Below are 15829 nucleotides of genomic sequence, written 5' to 3' on the forward strand. Positions count from 1 at the left end.
TGCTTGAAGCGAATCGATAAATCTACTACGGAAGTGGTTGTTTTTCTGCACAGGCAACTTTCTGTATAATACCACAGACAAAGTAAAATAAATGTCAAAACTTTTTGTTTTGTTTTGACATATAAACACAGTGATACAGTTTTATTTATTATAGGTTATCGGTTTTAATTGAATGAACTTTCTTGAATATATTTCAATTATTTGGAGCTGGTTTTTGAGTTTTGTTTCTATTTTCGATGGTAACTAACTACAGCTAGTAGGTATAAACGATGGCGGATTTCACAGACATAGATGGTAGTCTTTTAGAAGGGGTAAGACTGAAAATCCATAAGCACAAAACATATGGATAAAATGTTACTTAAAGAAAATAAAATCTTTGCCAAACTTTCAACAGTGCGTTTGCTTGCGCATTGCTTTTCCATTTAACTTTTGACTGTAACATAAAAGTGTAATTATAAAGTTTTTTTTTGTATTATTTTTAGGGCGGACAAATTCTCAGAATTTCAATATCGTTAAGCGCTATTCTGGGTATTCCAGTAAGAATTTCAAAGATAAGAGCTGGAAGGAGCAAGCCAGGCTTAGCCGCTCAGCACTGCAAAGGTTAATACATTCACTAACTTAGGAACTAATAATAATTAGGCAAATGAACCAAATTAAATACTAATGTAACAATAACAATGAAATATTTTTCAGGGATACATTTGGTTGGTGAGATGTGCCAAGCCAAGATAAAAGGGGCTGAGATTGGGTCCACAGAAGTTGAATTTGCCCCTAAAAAGATCAGAGGAGGTCATTACTTAGCTGATCCCCATACTGCTGGGTATGCTATGATAGTTTATATGAAATAATCAGTGCCATTAGTATTAAGCTTTTTAATAATTAGGTTTTAAATTAGTTTAAAAAAAAACCTTTCTTATCTTTAAATCAGTTTTTTAACTCTTCCAATGCATATTTAATAGTTTCTCTGTGATTATTTCCATAAATACATACAATAATTCAAATATTATTTAAAATTGAATGTTCAATATTAAAGTTTTAAAGTCCTAAAATTGAATCTTTATTCCAGTTCTATCAGCCTGCTTCTACAAGTAGCTCTCCCATGTGCCCTGATGGCCGACGGTCCTGTCACGCTGGATCTCCGTGGAGGGACTAATGCTGAGATGGCACCACAGATTGACTACATGGACAAGGTGTTCCGGCATGCCTTGAAAAAATTTGGTGGAGATTTTAACATGACTATACACAGGAGAGGGTAGGTTGTTGGATATTAAAAATATGGCACTAGCTATATTTGAAATTCTACAGCATATGTGAACTGATTTACAAATAGTTAAACTTCTGTTGGATTTTTATAGACCTATCAAAGGCATTTGATTATTTCAAGCAAAATTTTATTAAAACAGCTTGAGCATGTCCATATTCACGGAATGGCTTTAGAACTAGTTGAAAACTATCTTTCAAATGGAACTTTGCTATAATATTAGATGCAAGTAACAAAACTATAAAAATACAGTCCAGCTATAAGCTACCCCAAGGCAGTGTTTTGGGGCCATAGTTGTTCTTAGTTTATGTCAACAAGTTATCTCTAGTACTTGATCACTTGTACACCAATGATGCTACAATCAGAGGCGTCTTTACCTATAGTGCAGGGTGTGCGTTGCACACGGGCGCAGCGGTGTTAGGGGCGAAGGCCGCGGCAACTTTGTACCTATTCCATTTTGACCGCGCGCTTCCTAAATGGCGCTAAATTAATAATTGCCATTAATTGCACACGGGCGCTACATGGGCTAAAGACGCTGCTGGCTACAATATTTATGTCTAAAGTCAAACTAAATGATTCTAATATTGTTTATGAAGTACATAAAGAATTAAACACACACACAAACATCACGCCTGTATACCCAAATGGGGTAGGCACAGCACACGAAACATTACCGCTTTGGAGCCACTTTTAGCAATTTTAGGTTAATTAAAACATTAAGGGGCTGTTTCACCATCCATTGATTAGTGTTAACTGACGGTTAAATGTGATGCCGTCTCTATTTGTTTTGTTCAAATAGACGACGGCATCACATTTAACCGTCAGTTAACACTAATCAATGGATGGTGAAACAACCCCTAAAAATTTAAATTAATCGGTTATCACCTGTAAACCTTAATTTTACTAAATATAAACAAGTTCAACAGAATATAAATTAAGTTTAGTTTAATTGATATCGAAAATATTCAATAAGTGAGTACTCTTTAGTTACTATCCCAACAATGGAAGTCACACATTCAAAAAAATCAGTAAATAACTGTCAAAATACTGTTATGCGATTTTAATATTATCCATTATCTTGTCACTAATTTTCAGTATTTGTTTGTTAGATACTTCCCCAAGGGTGGTGGCCAGGTGACAGTGGACGTAGAACCAGTAAAGAAGCTCAGTGGTGTGACCCTGACGGACCCTGGAAGCATTGTCCGCATACAGGGATCCAGCTTCGTGGCAGGAGTGTTGCCAATAAATGTAAGCACATTTATCATAACATAACTGCATAGAAAAAAATACTGCTTATTTTTGTAGCTACTGCCACCACCCAACTCTAAGAAAAACGCACATAATTGCAAGATTGATTGCTGCAAAAAGCCTAACATTATTTGAATATCAATTACAGATGCTGTATCCGGACAAAGATAAAACAACTTCAGTGGTTTCTAATACATATAAGAGCTGGTCTTGTTTATTTAGCAGATGCTATATTGTCACTCAATGCTCCCATGGCATGTATGTTTTTGTTTCCAAAACGCAAGACTTTTTGTGTGTATAACAATAATTGGGTCAATAAGTTAATTCGTACCTAATATTGTTTGTTTATTATTAGCAATAAAATGTAGGTGTAAGAGATAAAAGTAAACGTCCCTGAAAATCAGCGTCGCGAAATCATCTTCAGATCTTTTCGCGTAGCTGAGTGGCGGCCATTTTGGCTGGTAGGAATAGGCATGCATGTGTATATTAAGACAGTGTTTCTGTATGTGTATCTATTTTATCAGCTAATAAACAATTCTTATTCTTATAAATATCTAACTTTTGTCTTTCTAAATAATTTGAAACATAGTGGGACGTGTATAGGCCGCGATGACTATTGTAGTTAAGGTTGATTGAAATATGGCATTGAATCTGTAAGTTAATCGTCTGTTCCTACAGATGGCGCATAAAATGGCGGAGGGAGCGAAGCGCGCCCTCAGTGCGGTCGGCGAAGCGGCCATTACTTGCTACAAGGAAGACAGCAGCAAAGCGATAGGCAACTGCAATGGCATGCTGTGAGTATGTTTTGTGTCGTATTCAAGCAGTTAGAATTTCACTTCATCCATCATTCATTCCAGTCTACATACCTCCCACTGCTGGGCACATGCCTCTAAGAATAAAAAAAACTTGGACCATATAGTTCCCTCCCAGACCCAAGTGTGAACTTCGCACGCACCATTAAATTTATTCGCAGATGTAGACCATGCAAACAACAACAATAAGACAGCTACAAATTATAACAAAAGAAAATTGAATTTGAATTGTGACAAATTAAATACATGAATTTAAAAATGACAATGTTATAAAAAGTTATACACATTATAGTTTTTGGGAAATGGAGCTGAAAATGTGTGTAATTGATTAGACCTTTTTATTTAAAATATGCCCATGCGCAGCCAGGGCGAGTCTCTAGTCTAGCCATAAACTAAATGGTGTTTTTTCAGTGTGACGTGCGAGTTGTCGTCAGGCTGCGTGCTGGGCGCCGATGGTTTGGGGAAGCGCGGCGCCGAGCCCGGCCAGCTCGGGGCCGCGGCCGGCGACCAGCTCCGCGGGCTGCTGCAGACCGGCGCCTGCCTCGACCTTCACTCGCAGGTAACGCCACCAGGGTTGCACTGGCCGGGTCGCGTTTTATACCGCTTGGCTCAACTGACTTAAGATTTCAGTCCAGGCCCTTTATAAAGTGCAAAATTCGAACTTCGTATCTTGCCGTCCCGCTGTCGCTAATATTTAATACGAAAGTGAGAGGGACGGTACGATATGAACTTCGAATTTCGTAGAAGTCCATCGCGTTTTATACCGCTTGGCTGAACTGAGTTAAGATTTCACTTCAGGGGAGCTACTACGAAATTCGAAAATCGACAGCAAGATACGAAGTTCGAATTTTGCACTTTATAGTATAGAACGTGCGAACACGTATGCGTGATCGAAATGCAACTGATAGAGAAATCTCGGCTAGCCAACTCGGATGAAATATTGGCTCTCTTTAGTCCCTTGTTGTTTATGACAATAGGTTGTCGACACATTTATTTATTTTTGCAGGATCAAGTAATAATATTCATGGCACTGGCTGAAGGCAAGTCGTCTGTGACAGTTGGCGAGATCACGATGCATACAAAGACTGCCATACATATCGCCGAACTGCTGGCCAAGGTACGAAATATTTGTTTCAATTTATATATTTATATTGTTGAACAGCTCCCCAAGATGGGCTGGTGATTTGATGGAAAAGGGTTATTCAAACCGACAAATGTTTGTGTGTGTATGGTATACTGGGAGTCTGGGATATATATTCGGGAGATTATTCTTATGTTTATATTATCTTCTTATCTAAAAAACATCTCTGATGCTGTAATTTTTTTATTGACAAATAATTCTATTCAATTAAACATTTACGGCATAGTATCATAAACGTAAGCTAAAAGTAATTTAAAAAAAGACAACTAGTTCTATGTGGAAAACTTAAAAAAACATAGGTTAGGTTAGATTTGCGTCAAGGCACCTCAGCCACGCGGAATAGGAGCTCTACGAAGCGGGGCTCCGTCGAATTTGAGTGAAACAATCTTAGACCAGATGCTTATTAGACTATTTGCTACTTAGACCAGCTGCTTTTTTTAAGACGAAATGATACTAACCAAAATAAATTGTCTATACAAAAATATGAAATGGTAACGATTGGATTGATGACTGTTAGTTAACACGCCTACAAAATTTCTTAAAATATCTTGCAGGTCAAGTTCGAGATAATTCCCGACGGCAGCCGCAACACGATAGAGTGCACGGGCTTAGGATTTACTAATAACAATCTACCCACGTAATGGTGTATTATTTGTTTAAGTATATTTATTTTATAGTGCTTATTTTAAGTTATGTCCAGTGCCTCTTTCACCGCTCTTAGTTCAGACCCTGGTTGACAGATCTGTCATTTCTGCTTATTCCATTGCTTTTTGCCGACCTTTATGCTTGCTGGCATGTTTCAAAATAAATTTAAATATAAAATATTCATCAATTATTTCTTCTTTTGTAAACAAAAAATGATGGAAATATAGAACTTTGGCGTGTCTTATCTTTGTGATATTTGCTTGACAAGAGAAAAAAATAATTGTCGAATATTTTTTGTTCATGTGATTGACCTAGGACACTCTCTAGCCAACTAGGTAGGTACTGAATCGATTTTAAAAATTATTTTATTTTAAAAGCTACACTAATCCCAGATTAAAATACTTTTTATGGAAAGTGTTAAGTTACTGCAGGACGCAGATGAAATTGCGTGCAACATCTAGTCGTGTATACCTAATGTAATGTAATGCAAAAATATGGACTTGCCTAACGCTATAAAAAATATGTACCACAGACTCGCATTCTGACGTATAAGGCCGTGGTAACAGGTGGCAACATATTTTTGGGTGGTTGAAATAGATACATATTTCTAAACTCGGGTGTACCTTGTTAAGTTTCAGTGACCCGCCTGCTAAAAAAGTTACATTGCTAAATCTTTTTTTTTTTCGTGTTACTAGTGCAATTGACGTGTAAATTATGAGTGTGTTTATAAATAAAACAATTTATAATATATCGACGTATTTTATTTTATTACATTTCATCAACTGGCTCTGCCGCTGCCGCGCACATTTCACGCTCGATTGGAATTCTTAGAGTTCATAAAGAGGCCAAAAATATTCTCACATTTAACAATATACTTTGTAAGTATACATACGTCCTAAGTTGAATGGTTTTATTTTTACAAAAGTACTATATATTATGTCCATCTTCATCGGAATGTTGGTAGCACTGATTCGCTGTGTTCTCTGTTTCAAGTTGCATTAAACTGTACTGTATAGTAGATTCTTAGTTTTGCTAGTGCAGAAGTAGAAAATTGTGACTCGCTTCCGGCGTAAAAAATATAATTAAATTTAAATAACAAAAATAAACTTAGTAAACTAATTATATATCCACAATTGCAATGAAAACAGAACAGTAGATAAAAATATGATTAAATTTAGCTAATACAACACAACATACAAAACATTATTATTATGATTTGACCAAGGGCAAAAGAAACCTTGGTGTGACCAGCTTGAAAAACGTTAATTTATTCTAATCAATACAACCTATTATGCAAAATTATGCATAATTTTAAGCTACAGCTTTCCTGGGCAGAACTGACTATCATTCATATAATGACAAATAAATGATCTTGTTCGAGAAATTGCTCATACAATCATTATAGAATGAAATCATCACATCAACCGTGCCTTGCTCAATAGCCAATACCAATGGAAGATATTATGCGGAAGTCAATATTCTCATACGAGTTTTAAAAATGATAGCATGATTTTGTAAAAAATAGTCAAAACATAGTTTAGTTTGAGCGAAAGTTACAAAGTCTCATAAGAAATTGGGCCTTAAAATAGGAGTAATGTATATCTATCTAGTGGTCAGGGACGGCGAATCTTGACTTATGATCAAATTCTTTTATAAAATACTATGGCGAAAGATTTAATTTTGATAAAAACAGCTGTCACAAATGTATCATCTCGAGTTTGCTACATAAAGCATTGTGCAAGATATCTCATAACGAGTATTGGTCAGTACTCCGTCCCCGCACTAGGTTGTCTAAACATTCCTCGAATGTTACCGTTATAAAACAATATATATTTTAAGCCAATAAAGGAAATAATTATACAAATAGACATATACCGTCCCTTTAGCCCACGAAATACATCGGTTTCTCGAGACAAATAAAAGTAGAAATCAAATAAGGGCGCCACTTCCTTCGCAAGATTCGCAACTGTCATTTTTGACGCAAAATTCTTGTACAACATGGCAACATATACACACGAAATGGTTTTTTTTTTTGATTCGTTCCAGCTCTTTGCCATGCTCGGCTCGTCAGCATACATTTTGTAATTTTCGCTTAATCAGAACTTATTTCAACTTATAATTATTTCACCCCGTCTCGCCCAACCTAAACAGTGCCGGCGCTGGTCCCTACCATAATTGTGTCATGTGCTTTGTGCTTTCAGTGGCTCACTTTACTCAGTCTTCTTGGACTTGCTAGGCTCTTCTGCGACGGCTGGCTGGTCTTCGTAGCTGTAATATTAAGATTATTAACGTTACGTTGCATAGTATTCAGAGAGATGCAGCTTTACATGTTTCTGCGTGCAATAGTAACAAACATCACACTCACAAACTTTCGCATTTATAATATAAATGTAGCAAGATTTCTAACGTCAGAATCATAATAATCAATGCTGTTTACAACAATTTAAATTGTCAAGGTTTATCTGGAACGGAAGTTCGAGGTGTGTAAAAGACAAAGCGACAATCTTTCCCCGATGGCATCACAAGTAGCGTTACCGGACACTTATCAACCAGACATTGACCCGTGTGATACGAGCTGTCTATTGATATGGCTAAATACTATATTAGTAAGTGCGTCAGACGAAACATGTTTATTTTAGATGTATTCAGGCTATACAGCTGGCGTAGATACGTCACACAATTGGACAGGCCTCTTTCAAACGACATCAAAAGATTATTTTTCAAAAGACCCCTTCTCTTTTTTCGAAGCCTTGATCAGCCAGAACTATCCTTTACCACCAAAAAGTCTTTGGATATTTTGTTTCCTTTTCAGTTTTCATCACAGGTTTTCATTGACATTCGTTTTCTATTTTTAACGTCTAAATCTAAATAGTGTCACACTGTTCAAAGGCCTCCTAATCTCTACGCCTTTCTTTTCATTTGAAAATAGATTCCAAAATTTGAGATAGGAAACAAACACATTGAAAAGTTCACTCCATCATTTACTTACATACCAACATAATTATTATATTTTATTTTATCTCTGAAATATAACTGGTGCCAATCCATTTTTGCCCTGAGGCCCTGATTCGCTGGACCTGCTCTAAAATCCTGCAGCCGAGTGTCCCGCAAGGCACAATGTTGAGTCGTCTACTATACCATAGATAGGTCAACTGTTTAGGAAAACAAGCCACTCACTTGAAGAGCGCGTTGATGTCTCCTCGCAGCAGCGCCAGCGCCAGCGGCGTGCCGAGGCAGGCCGGCACCAGGTACAGCAGCGCCGGCTGCGCGTGCTTGAACACGTGCATTATCTGACACAAACAAACACAATTAATTAACTGAAAACAATAAATATAGTAGCCTACATTCCTAAAGGTATATAAGAGGTTACCCATAAATTAGGGGGTGTTGGCATAAATTACGTCACACTTTTGGGTCAGCCGGTTTGTGACACAGGAACAAAAAAACTGCAATTTTCACAGCAATACGTGTGACAAGGGGGAGGAGGCTAAAATGAACAAAATTATAGATGGCCCCTGGTCTGTCAGTTAGATTTTGAAAACATATTGGACACGTATTTTGCTATCTATATGCGGTGTATGGTCTGCATCAAAAGTAGCTGCATACTTTTGTACTTTGTCGTTTTACACCATCGTACTTAACACCATACAAATTTGACACGTGCTAATACGACAAAGTAAAAAGTGATCTGCTACTTTTGATGCAGACTGTACAATAAAGAGTCATTGTGTTATTTATATTTTATGTTACTATGATACTTCAATCTCCGTTGATCCTGTTATTATAATACGCATCGGTACAGTTAAGTGTAAAACAGCCTTGCTCTGGAAAAGTATTAATGGAATGACGTCTAGAGGAGTGTACAATCATTTGCCAAAAATAACAATAAGACAGTCTGAACAGCCGAAATTTAAGAAATTGTTATACTCGAAAAGGCATATTATTAAATTCAAGAATGTTTAAATGAAAGATGGTAATAACAAAACATGCATGACGTATTATTGAATGCCTATAAAATTTGTATGCCTCATGGTGCAACATAGTGACACTACATGTATTTTATTCATAAGATCTCTGTACATTTACCTGTGTTTTGACAAATAAAATGATTGATTGATTGGTTTACTGACCAGGATGGTAGCGAGCAGGCCCAGTATGTATGCGATGAAGGTGGCCCGGAAGTAGAACTCTGAGCCGCGCGCGAGGCTCTTGTCGAAGCGGAGCAGCAGCGCGATGAAGATGCCCGGCACCACGATGTCGCCCAGACCCAGCATCGCGAAGTTGGACGCGCTCAGACCGTTCACCAGCAGGTCTTGGGGGAACACCACTGGACGGGGCACGGGGCACATTCATAATTCAATATTAGCACATTGTGTCTCGAACGCGGTCAATAAGGAATTACGAACGAGACTCTATTTAATAGACTTACTACGTGCTGGTGTTCAATAATAGTACATTACTGTAGAGGCTGGGAAGTAGGGGGTTGCCGGCCAAGCAGATATAGACGGATAGGGATGCGAGGCCGGCAACCCCAGGTTCCGGCCGAGGCTTGTATAGTGCTTTTCTCAAACATTACATGAAATAAAATAAAAAAAAAACAAGAAATGAAGCTGGCGGGACGCTAGTCTATAGTCGCGGTGTTGTGTACGCGCGTGTCGCGCTGGCTGCTGGCGTGCTGTGTGTTGCTGTGCGTGGGCCGCGTGCGTGTCGCAGAGCGCGCGTTGAAACAAAAGAGGGTCACATTGCCGGCCAGCGGCCTGCAAGGTTGTATGAAATCTCTTTGCAGGCCGCTACGAGAGTGACCGCGCGTAGGGTGCCGAGCCGCAGCGCCTGCAGCGCGATACTTCTCGGCCTATTATTTGTAACACAACTTCAATATTTCATGTCATGTTTGAGAAAAGAGTTATTGTAACGTATTGTTTATTTAACTTGGCAACTCACGTTTGATGGGCGCCTCGAAGGACCTCGCGACAGTCACCATGACATTCGTCCCGAAGACCCAGAAGACGTCATACAGAAACAGGCCGCACAGCAGGATGCAGCCAGTCACCACGTTGTTCAGGTGTAGTAGTTCCACGCCGTTGATGGCGAACGCGATGCCGAACAGGTTGTTCGCGATCCAGTGCTGGTGGGGGCGCACACCAAGTTAAAATACAAACCGGACAAAACACACATCCCTACAACTACAAATCAAAATACATATTTTTTTTAACGAAAAATAATTTTTAATTGCCGAAAAAGGCTATGAACTGGTAACTCCAGGGGAGGACGATTATTCTAGCGTTTCAACCGTCTCATTTTTCTTGACACGTCTGTAAAAATGGCCGAATATTCTGATAAAGTTTTTTAGTTCTCTGGTAGAAACACAGGATTTTAACAAATAATCGAAAACAAAACAACATCAAAATCTACAGCCAATTCGTATAAAATGTGACCAGACAAATAAAGCGGTTGAAACGCTCAGATAACCGTTAGGAGAGAGCCTGAGAGAATGCATGCTCCTCTCCAGGCTTTCCAACAAATGGCTGAAGCGAAGATCCATTTAGAATACCCTAGATACCCTGCTGACGCTTAAAATGTGTCTTGCTACAACTGTGCTTAAACACCGCCTTCTAAGCACAGTTGCGCTGTCAGTGACGCGTGCTTTGTTATCGGATCAACAATTATATATTTTTTTCTTTTAGAAATATAAAAATTTACTCGCAAATGTGATGAAAAACATTGTATGTCGCACGGGCGGTACTAGAATTACGAACATCGACTCATTAAAGCCCTCAGTCGAAGACTCTCGTTCGTAATTCCTTATTTACCGCCCTTAAGACACAATGTACTATTTAATTAAGTACAATATTGTTTTGAGTTCGTTAGATAATGGAATACTAACCTTCTTGAAGAGGTACCAAGCGCCGAGGCACAGCGAGATGCAGACACAGATGACGTCGTAGCTGCTGAACTTGTAATTGACGAGGTCTGAGCGCGCGTCGCGCTCGCCGCGCGTGAACTGGATGTGGTACGGCACGTTGGGGACCGACGCCGGCACCAGGAACGAGATGATCGGACTGAGGGCACAAAGACACGTCACTAGATGTAAGGTCACAGCTCACTAGAGCCACCCGGCATCCGACCCGCACCGCCTCGCCGCGAGCGGTTAGTATTCTTTATATGGATTTGTATGGGCGTCACCGGATCGCCTCACTCGTTCCCACGCGCGGACGTCGAGTGGACCACTCGGTGACAGCTCGCTGCCCGCACGCTTGCGATGCGGCGCTCCCCACCTACCCTTCATAGTAACTACTCGGAAATTCGTGGAGCACGCGAGGTCCACTCGTTTTCAATGCGGCGTCCATCCGAGCCGTGTCGTGGACTAACTTTCGACAACGAGTGGACGCCGAACGACGAGGCGGTGCTGGTTCTAATGAGCTGTGACCTGTATGTAGGGCACTGAGTAGACTAGTCCGCCCAAGGTAAGAAAAATACGGAAATAATCCGTGTATTAGCGAATTTTGGTACAGTCGTAGTCATAGTTATTTCTAGTAATAAAAATTGCATTTGGGAGCATTGCTTTGCTTGATTATGTGATATTTTACTATGACATGAAAATATTGAATCAAATTAATATACATATATCATTGTAATTGTATTTTATTAATTTGTTGACATGGTTATGTAATTTTAGCTTCATGTTTAGTTTAAGTACGATATTTTGCATGCTAAAATAGATAAGTGTGTGTTCAGTATTAATACTAACTAACATCAATGTAATCCCACTCTTAATGCAAATAAATTCAATTTCATTTCAAATATAGCCATGTTATTTAGAGATGATGTAGCAATCTAATGGTGGAAGAATCTTTGAAATCGATCCAGTAGTTTTTGAGTTTATTATTTACAAACATCCAAAAATACAAATTATTCTTTTTACAATATTAGATTATCATGATACATAATATAAACTTTTGATGAAAAATTATGTAACTGATGGTGAATACAGCATTTAAATCCGACACTTAGTTTAAAAAATCTAAGACTACAGACTGTGGGAAGTGACTTTATTTACTTATATTATGCAAAGACAACGATGCTACTACTTTATGAATTGCCTGTTACCATCAAACGTAATTCTGGTTAAACTAGTCTGTTATTCATTTTATGTTAATCCTTATTTTATTTTAAACATAATGACCCTGGATGGCAAGACCTCACTTAGTTGTATGCAAAATATTCAACTAAAACAAAACCGTGAAACAAAGGTAATGTCGAGCTAAAACCACAAGAAGCTTTTGGAAATTTTAAATAATATTTGATTTTGAGGTCAAGAAGGGAGGCCTTTGCCCAGCAGTGGGACACACATATAGGCTATTAAAAAAAAAATTATAGAGTATGACTGACATGGGTGGAGCATGCAAAAATATTTGACACATCCTACTGGCCATAGAAATAGAGTTGTGTCATTTCTATGCATTATTTATGCACGCTTTGTGGTGTCAGATATTGGTGCTCGTGCTGGTGATGGAACATGGTAAAAATTTCGTACATAAAATTTCAGTTTGCACTGACTGCAACAGTTCTGTCATTCCCCCACCATCACACCTTGACGAAATTTTAACTCGTTTCTTAGATTAGATTTAATTATTAAATTAGTTAATGCAGAATGTGCATGAATATAATCAGATATTTCTATCTCACCTCAAAAGATGGCTCAAAGCAAGAACCCCCAGGAAGAAGAAGTAGCCGGTGAGGAGCAGGTTGATGTATTCCTTGGAAAATATCTGGAAGAAGACGTAGAGCCCGAAGAGTGCGCACGACGCGATCAGAGGGAACATCAGCGCGTCCTTGTTCGACATTGTCTCGTGCCTCTCACCCGACTCCTGGGGGGGGAAGGAGAAACAAATATAACAATAGGTTTTTTTTACACAGGGCCAGCTTTTGCCATCTACGCGCCCCGGGCGAGCCATGCCTTTAGCGCCCTTTTAGAGACATGTTTTTTTTACCCGACTGCGAAGAAGGAGGTCTATTCCTATGTCATCTCGTAACTACTCAACGGCTGAACCGATTTTCATAAATGATACGTCATTGGATTCGTCTTAATGACGCGAGTGACACTGGGTACATGAAATTCTTGGCGCCATGGATTTTTGGCGCCAAATTGTAAGTTTCCAAAAAATTTTTTTTATTCAAACCTATCGAGTGGGGTATCAAATGAAAGCTAATAATTAGCCCATTCTAAAAATATATGGGTTATAACCGTTTTAATATACCATTTTCACAGAAAAGTGTGAAATAAAACAATAAATTTAAAAAATCAAAAAACCCGACGTGTTAAAAAATACTCAAAAGAAGAAAACAAGTCTAGTGGGCTAGACCTTTGTTAAGTAGCTAACTTAAAGTTCAACAGTCGGGACCCATTTAAATCGTGACGCTCACCTAATGGGACGCGCTTACCTAATGGGTCCCGACTGTTGAACTTTAAGTTAGCTACTTAACAAAGGTCTAGCCCACTAGACTTATTTTCTTCTTGAGTATTTTATAATGCAGTCGGGTTTTTTGATTTTTTAAATTTATTGTTTTATTTAAGACAGAATACTCATAATCACTTCTATGAGATAAGTCTATAAAATGTCCTTATGTGTGTAATGTCTCTATGATGACATTGGCAAAATACTCCTGCTAAAACAGCAAGTATATAAAGTCTATACAAGTAAATATGCAGTCTAGTTTTCCTATAGATCAATAAAAATAGGTATTTAAACTAAGCAAGTTTGTGCATGTGGTGCTCTATAGGACCTGGCACCTTGGGCAGCTGCCCACTGCTATCAGTTAAAGGCATATCAGCTCATGTGCTTGCTATTATATCATAATATGTAACATAAAAAACATATTTAGTGCCTGTTTCACCACCTGTCAACTAACTTTAAGTGTCAGATAAAAATAATGCCGTCTTTTTTTATTCAGACAAAACAAACAGAGACGGCATCACTGATATCCGTCACAGTTAGCCGACAAGTGGTGAAAGAGGCCCTAAGTGTACAAAATCACTTGTCAATAAATGACAATAGTCTAAAACAAGACTAAGAAACACTGCTCTAAGATATAGAAATGCATGTAATTTTTAAGAAAAAGGAGACCCAGTGATTTTTGCTTTAACATCATTCTAATTATTATATCATTAATGTAGGCCATTTGTTATGAAATATGAATTATCAAGTAACATTATCCTAGTCAACAATCCTATAAGTTTATCATAAATACAGATAGATATAGAGATAACCAGTCAATTTCCAACGCAAGTATAATCTATGTGCAAAAACGCAAAGTGCAGATTGTCCAAAGTACAATGTCCCTATTATTGTAGTGTAGTGTAAAGTATGAATAAAGTGCTGTTTAACGGTGAAATTACTTAGATAAAGGCTTTGTTTACACTATATATACATTTTCAATAACAACCTTATACATTTGTAAGTTATGTTCAAATTACATTGCTATTGATACTACTTAGAAATAAACAAGCTTTTCCCTTATTAGACCTCAAGGTCTAATGTAAGTAACCATAATGACAAGGCATTTTTCATAATTACCATACATTCTATGAATCAATTGATTTTTGTTTTGCATGGTCTACTAAAAAGAAATAAAAAGTGTTCAGTGTTATTAGCAATTCCATTATCAACAAGTACTTATGTTCAAATTAATCATTATAAAATTGTGTATTTATTAAAGTAGTAATTAATTGTTGAAATCATTAAATAGGTCTACAAATCACAACTTCACAATTCAAATTAATGTTGTACAGAGCAAAGTTCATATAGCTTTTTCACTGAAAACAATTTTTACTATAATATTATTTTATCACAAAAATAGCAAGATCTCAGCTTAAGCATTACAAAAGAAACTGATTTGTAGTTATCATAATTGACTAGCCACTCACACTATGGTAAAATTTGCTGGAAAGTGTGACAAGTTCGCCATGAAATTGGAATTCTGTATTGTAGGTTTAACCCTTTCTATGTTAGTACCACTATAGAACTAAGTATTGGTATGAAAAAAGCACTGACAGATCAGATACATTAATTCACGGTAATTCAATGTAAGAGGAAAACGTGTAGAGAATGAGGACAAAGTTATGATCCTGTCCGACCTGTGACCAATAAGTGCCTTCTAAGATAATAATTCTTTAAAGTTAAATCAATTTGTTAAGCGGCATGACTTTAGCGAGTTATTTACGCACGATACGCGTAAACAACCGTGAGCGAGCATATGCCACGGCGCCAATGCGAAACGTGCAGTCTCCTGATTGGATCGCAAATATTTTAGTGAAAGTTATGAAAATTCTGAAACCTTTCAGACAAAATGGAAAAAGAACTCACCTTTTGCTCCTTCAGGTATTTCACTGATCGGAATGATCCAAAAAATATCGGCAAAATAGCCATAATAACTAAACTCAAGTAGGCAATTGCGACTCCCTCGATACTTGATGGTGGCCTGTCCGTAACATTTTTCACAGCTTCTCTCACTCCTTCCTCGATGCTTATAGGAAGCTCTGTAGCCGTATCAGCCATTTCGTGTGAATTCTTTGAAATAAAATAAACTTATGAGCTGGTATCAGTGGCGAACCAGCTTGACAAGAAAATGACAAGTGTACAGTTCGGTTGTCTGAGTTGGTACCTGTAGTGATGTAAAACCAAAAGATACAATAATCGGTTTTCGTTTTTACCCGACTGCCCA

General features: G+C 37.9%; 2 protein-coding genes across 2 annotated transcripts; one reads left to right on the top strand and one right to left on the bottom strand.

The window, feature by feature from the left end:
• Positions 1 to 108: 108 nt before the first annotated feature.
• On the top strand, positions 109 to 5857 carry Rtca (RNA 3'-terminal phosphate cyclase). Its single transcript, XM_074097102.1, has 9 exons — positions 109 to 311; positions 483 to 600; positions 694 to 820; positions 1067 to 1252; positions 2371 to 2509; positions 3188 to 3303; positions 3733 to 3880; positions 4328 to 4438; positions 5017 to 5857. The coding sequence occupies exons 1-9, from the start codon at positions 270 to 272 to the stop codon at positions 5101 to 5103; spliced, it is 1074 nt and encodes a 357-aa protein (XP_073953203.1). The 5' UTR covers positions 109 to 269; the 3' UTR covers positions 5104 to 5857.
• LOC141434674 (minor histocompatibility antigen H13) lies at positions 5847 to 15765 on the bottom strand. Its single transcript, XM_074097101.1, has 7 exons — positions 15472 to 15765; positions 12794 to 12975; positions 10992 to 11166; positions 10049 to 10232; positions 9238 to 9434; positions 8285 to 8397; positions 5847 to 7375 (listed from the first exon to the last, which is right to left on the bottom strand). The coding sequence occupies exons 1-7, from the start codon at positions 15661 to 15663 to the stop codon at positions 7318 to 7320; spliced, it is 1101 nt and encodes a 366-aa protein (XP_073953202.1). The 5' UTR covers positions 15664 to 15765; the 3' UTR covers positions 5847 to 7317.
• Between the last annotated feature and the right edge of the window lie 64 nt (positions 15766 to 15829).

The sequence above is a fragment of the Choristoneura fumiferana genome, chromosome 14, assembly GCF_025370935.1.
Source record: "Choristoneura fumiferana chromosome 14, NRCan_CFum_1, whole genome shotgun sequence".
NCBI classification, from domain to species: domain Eukaryota; kingdom Metazoa; phylum Arthropoda; class Insecta; order Lepidoptera; family Tortricidae; genus Choristoneura; species Choristoneura fumiferana.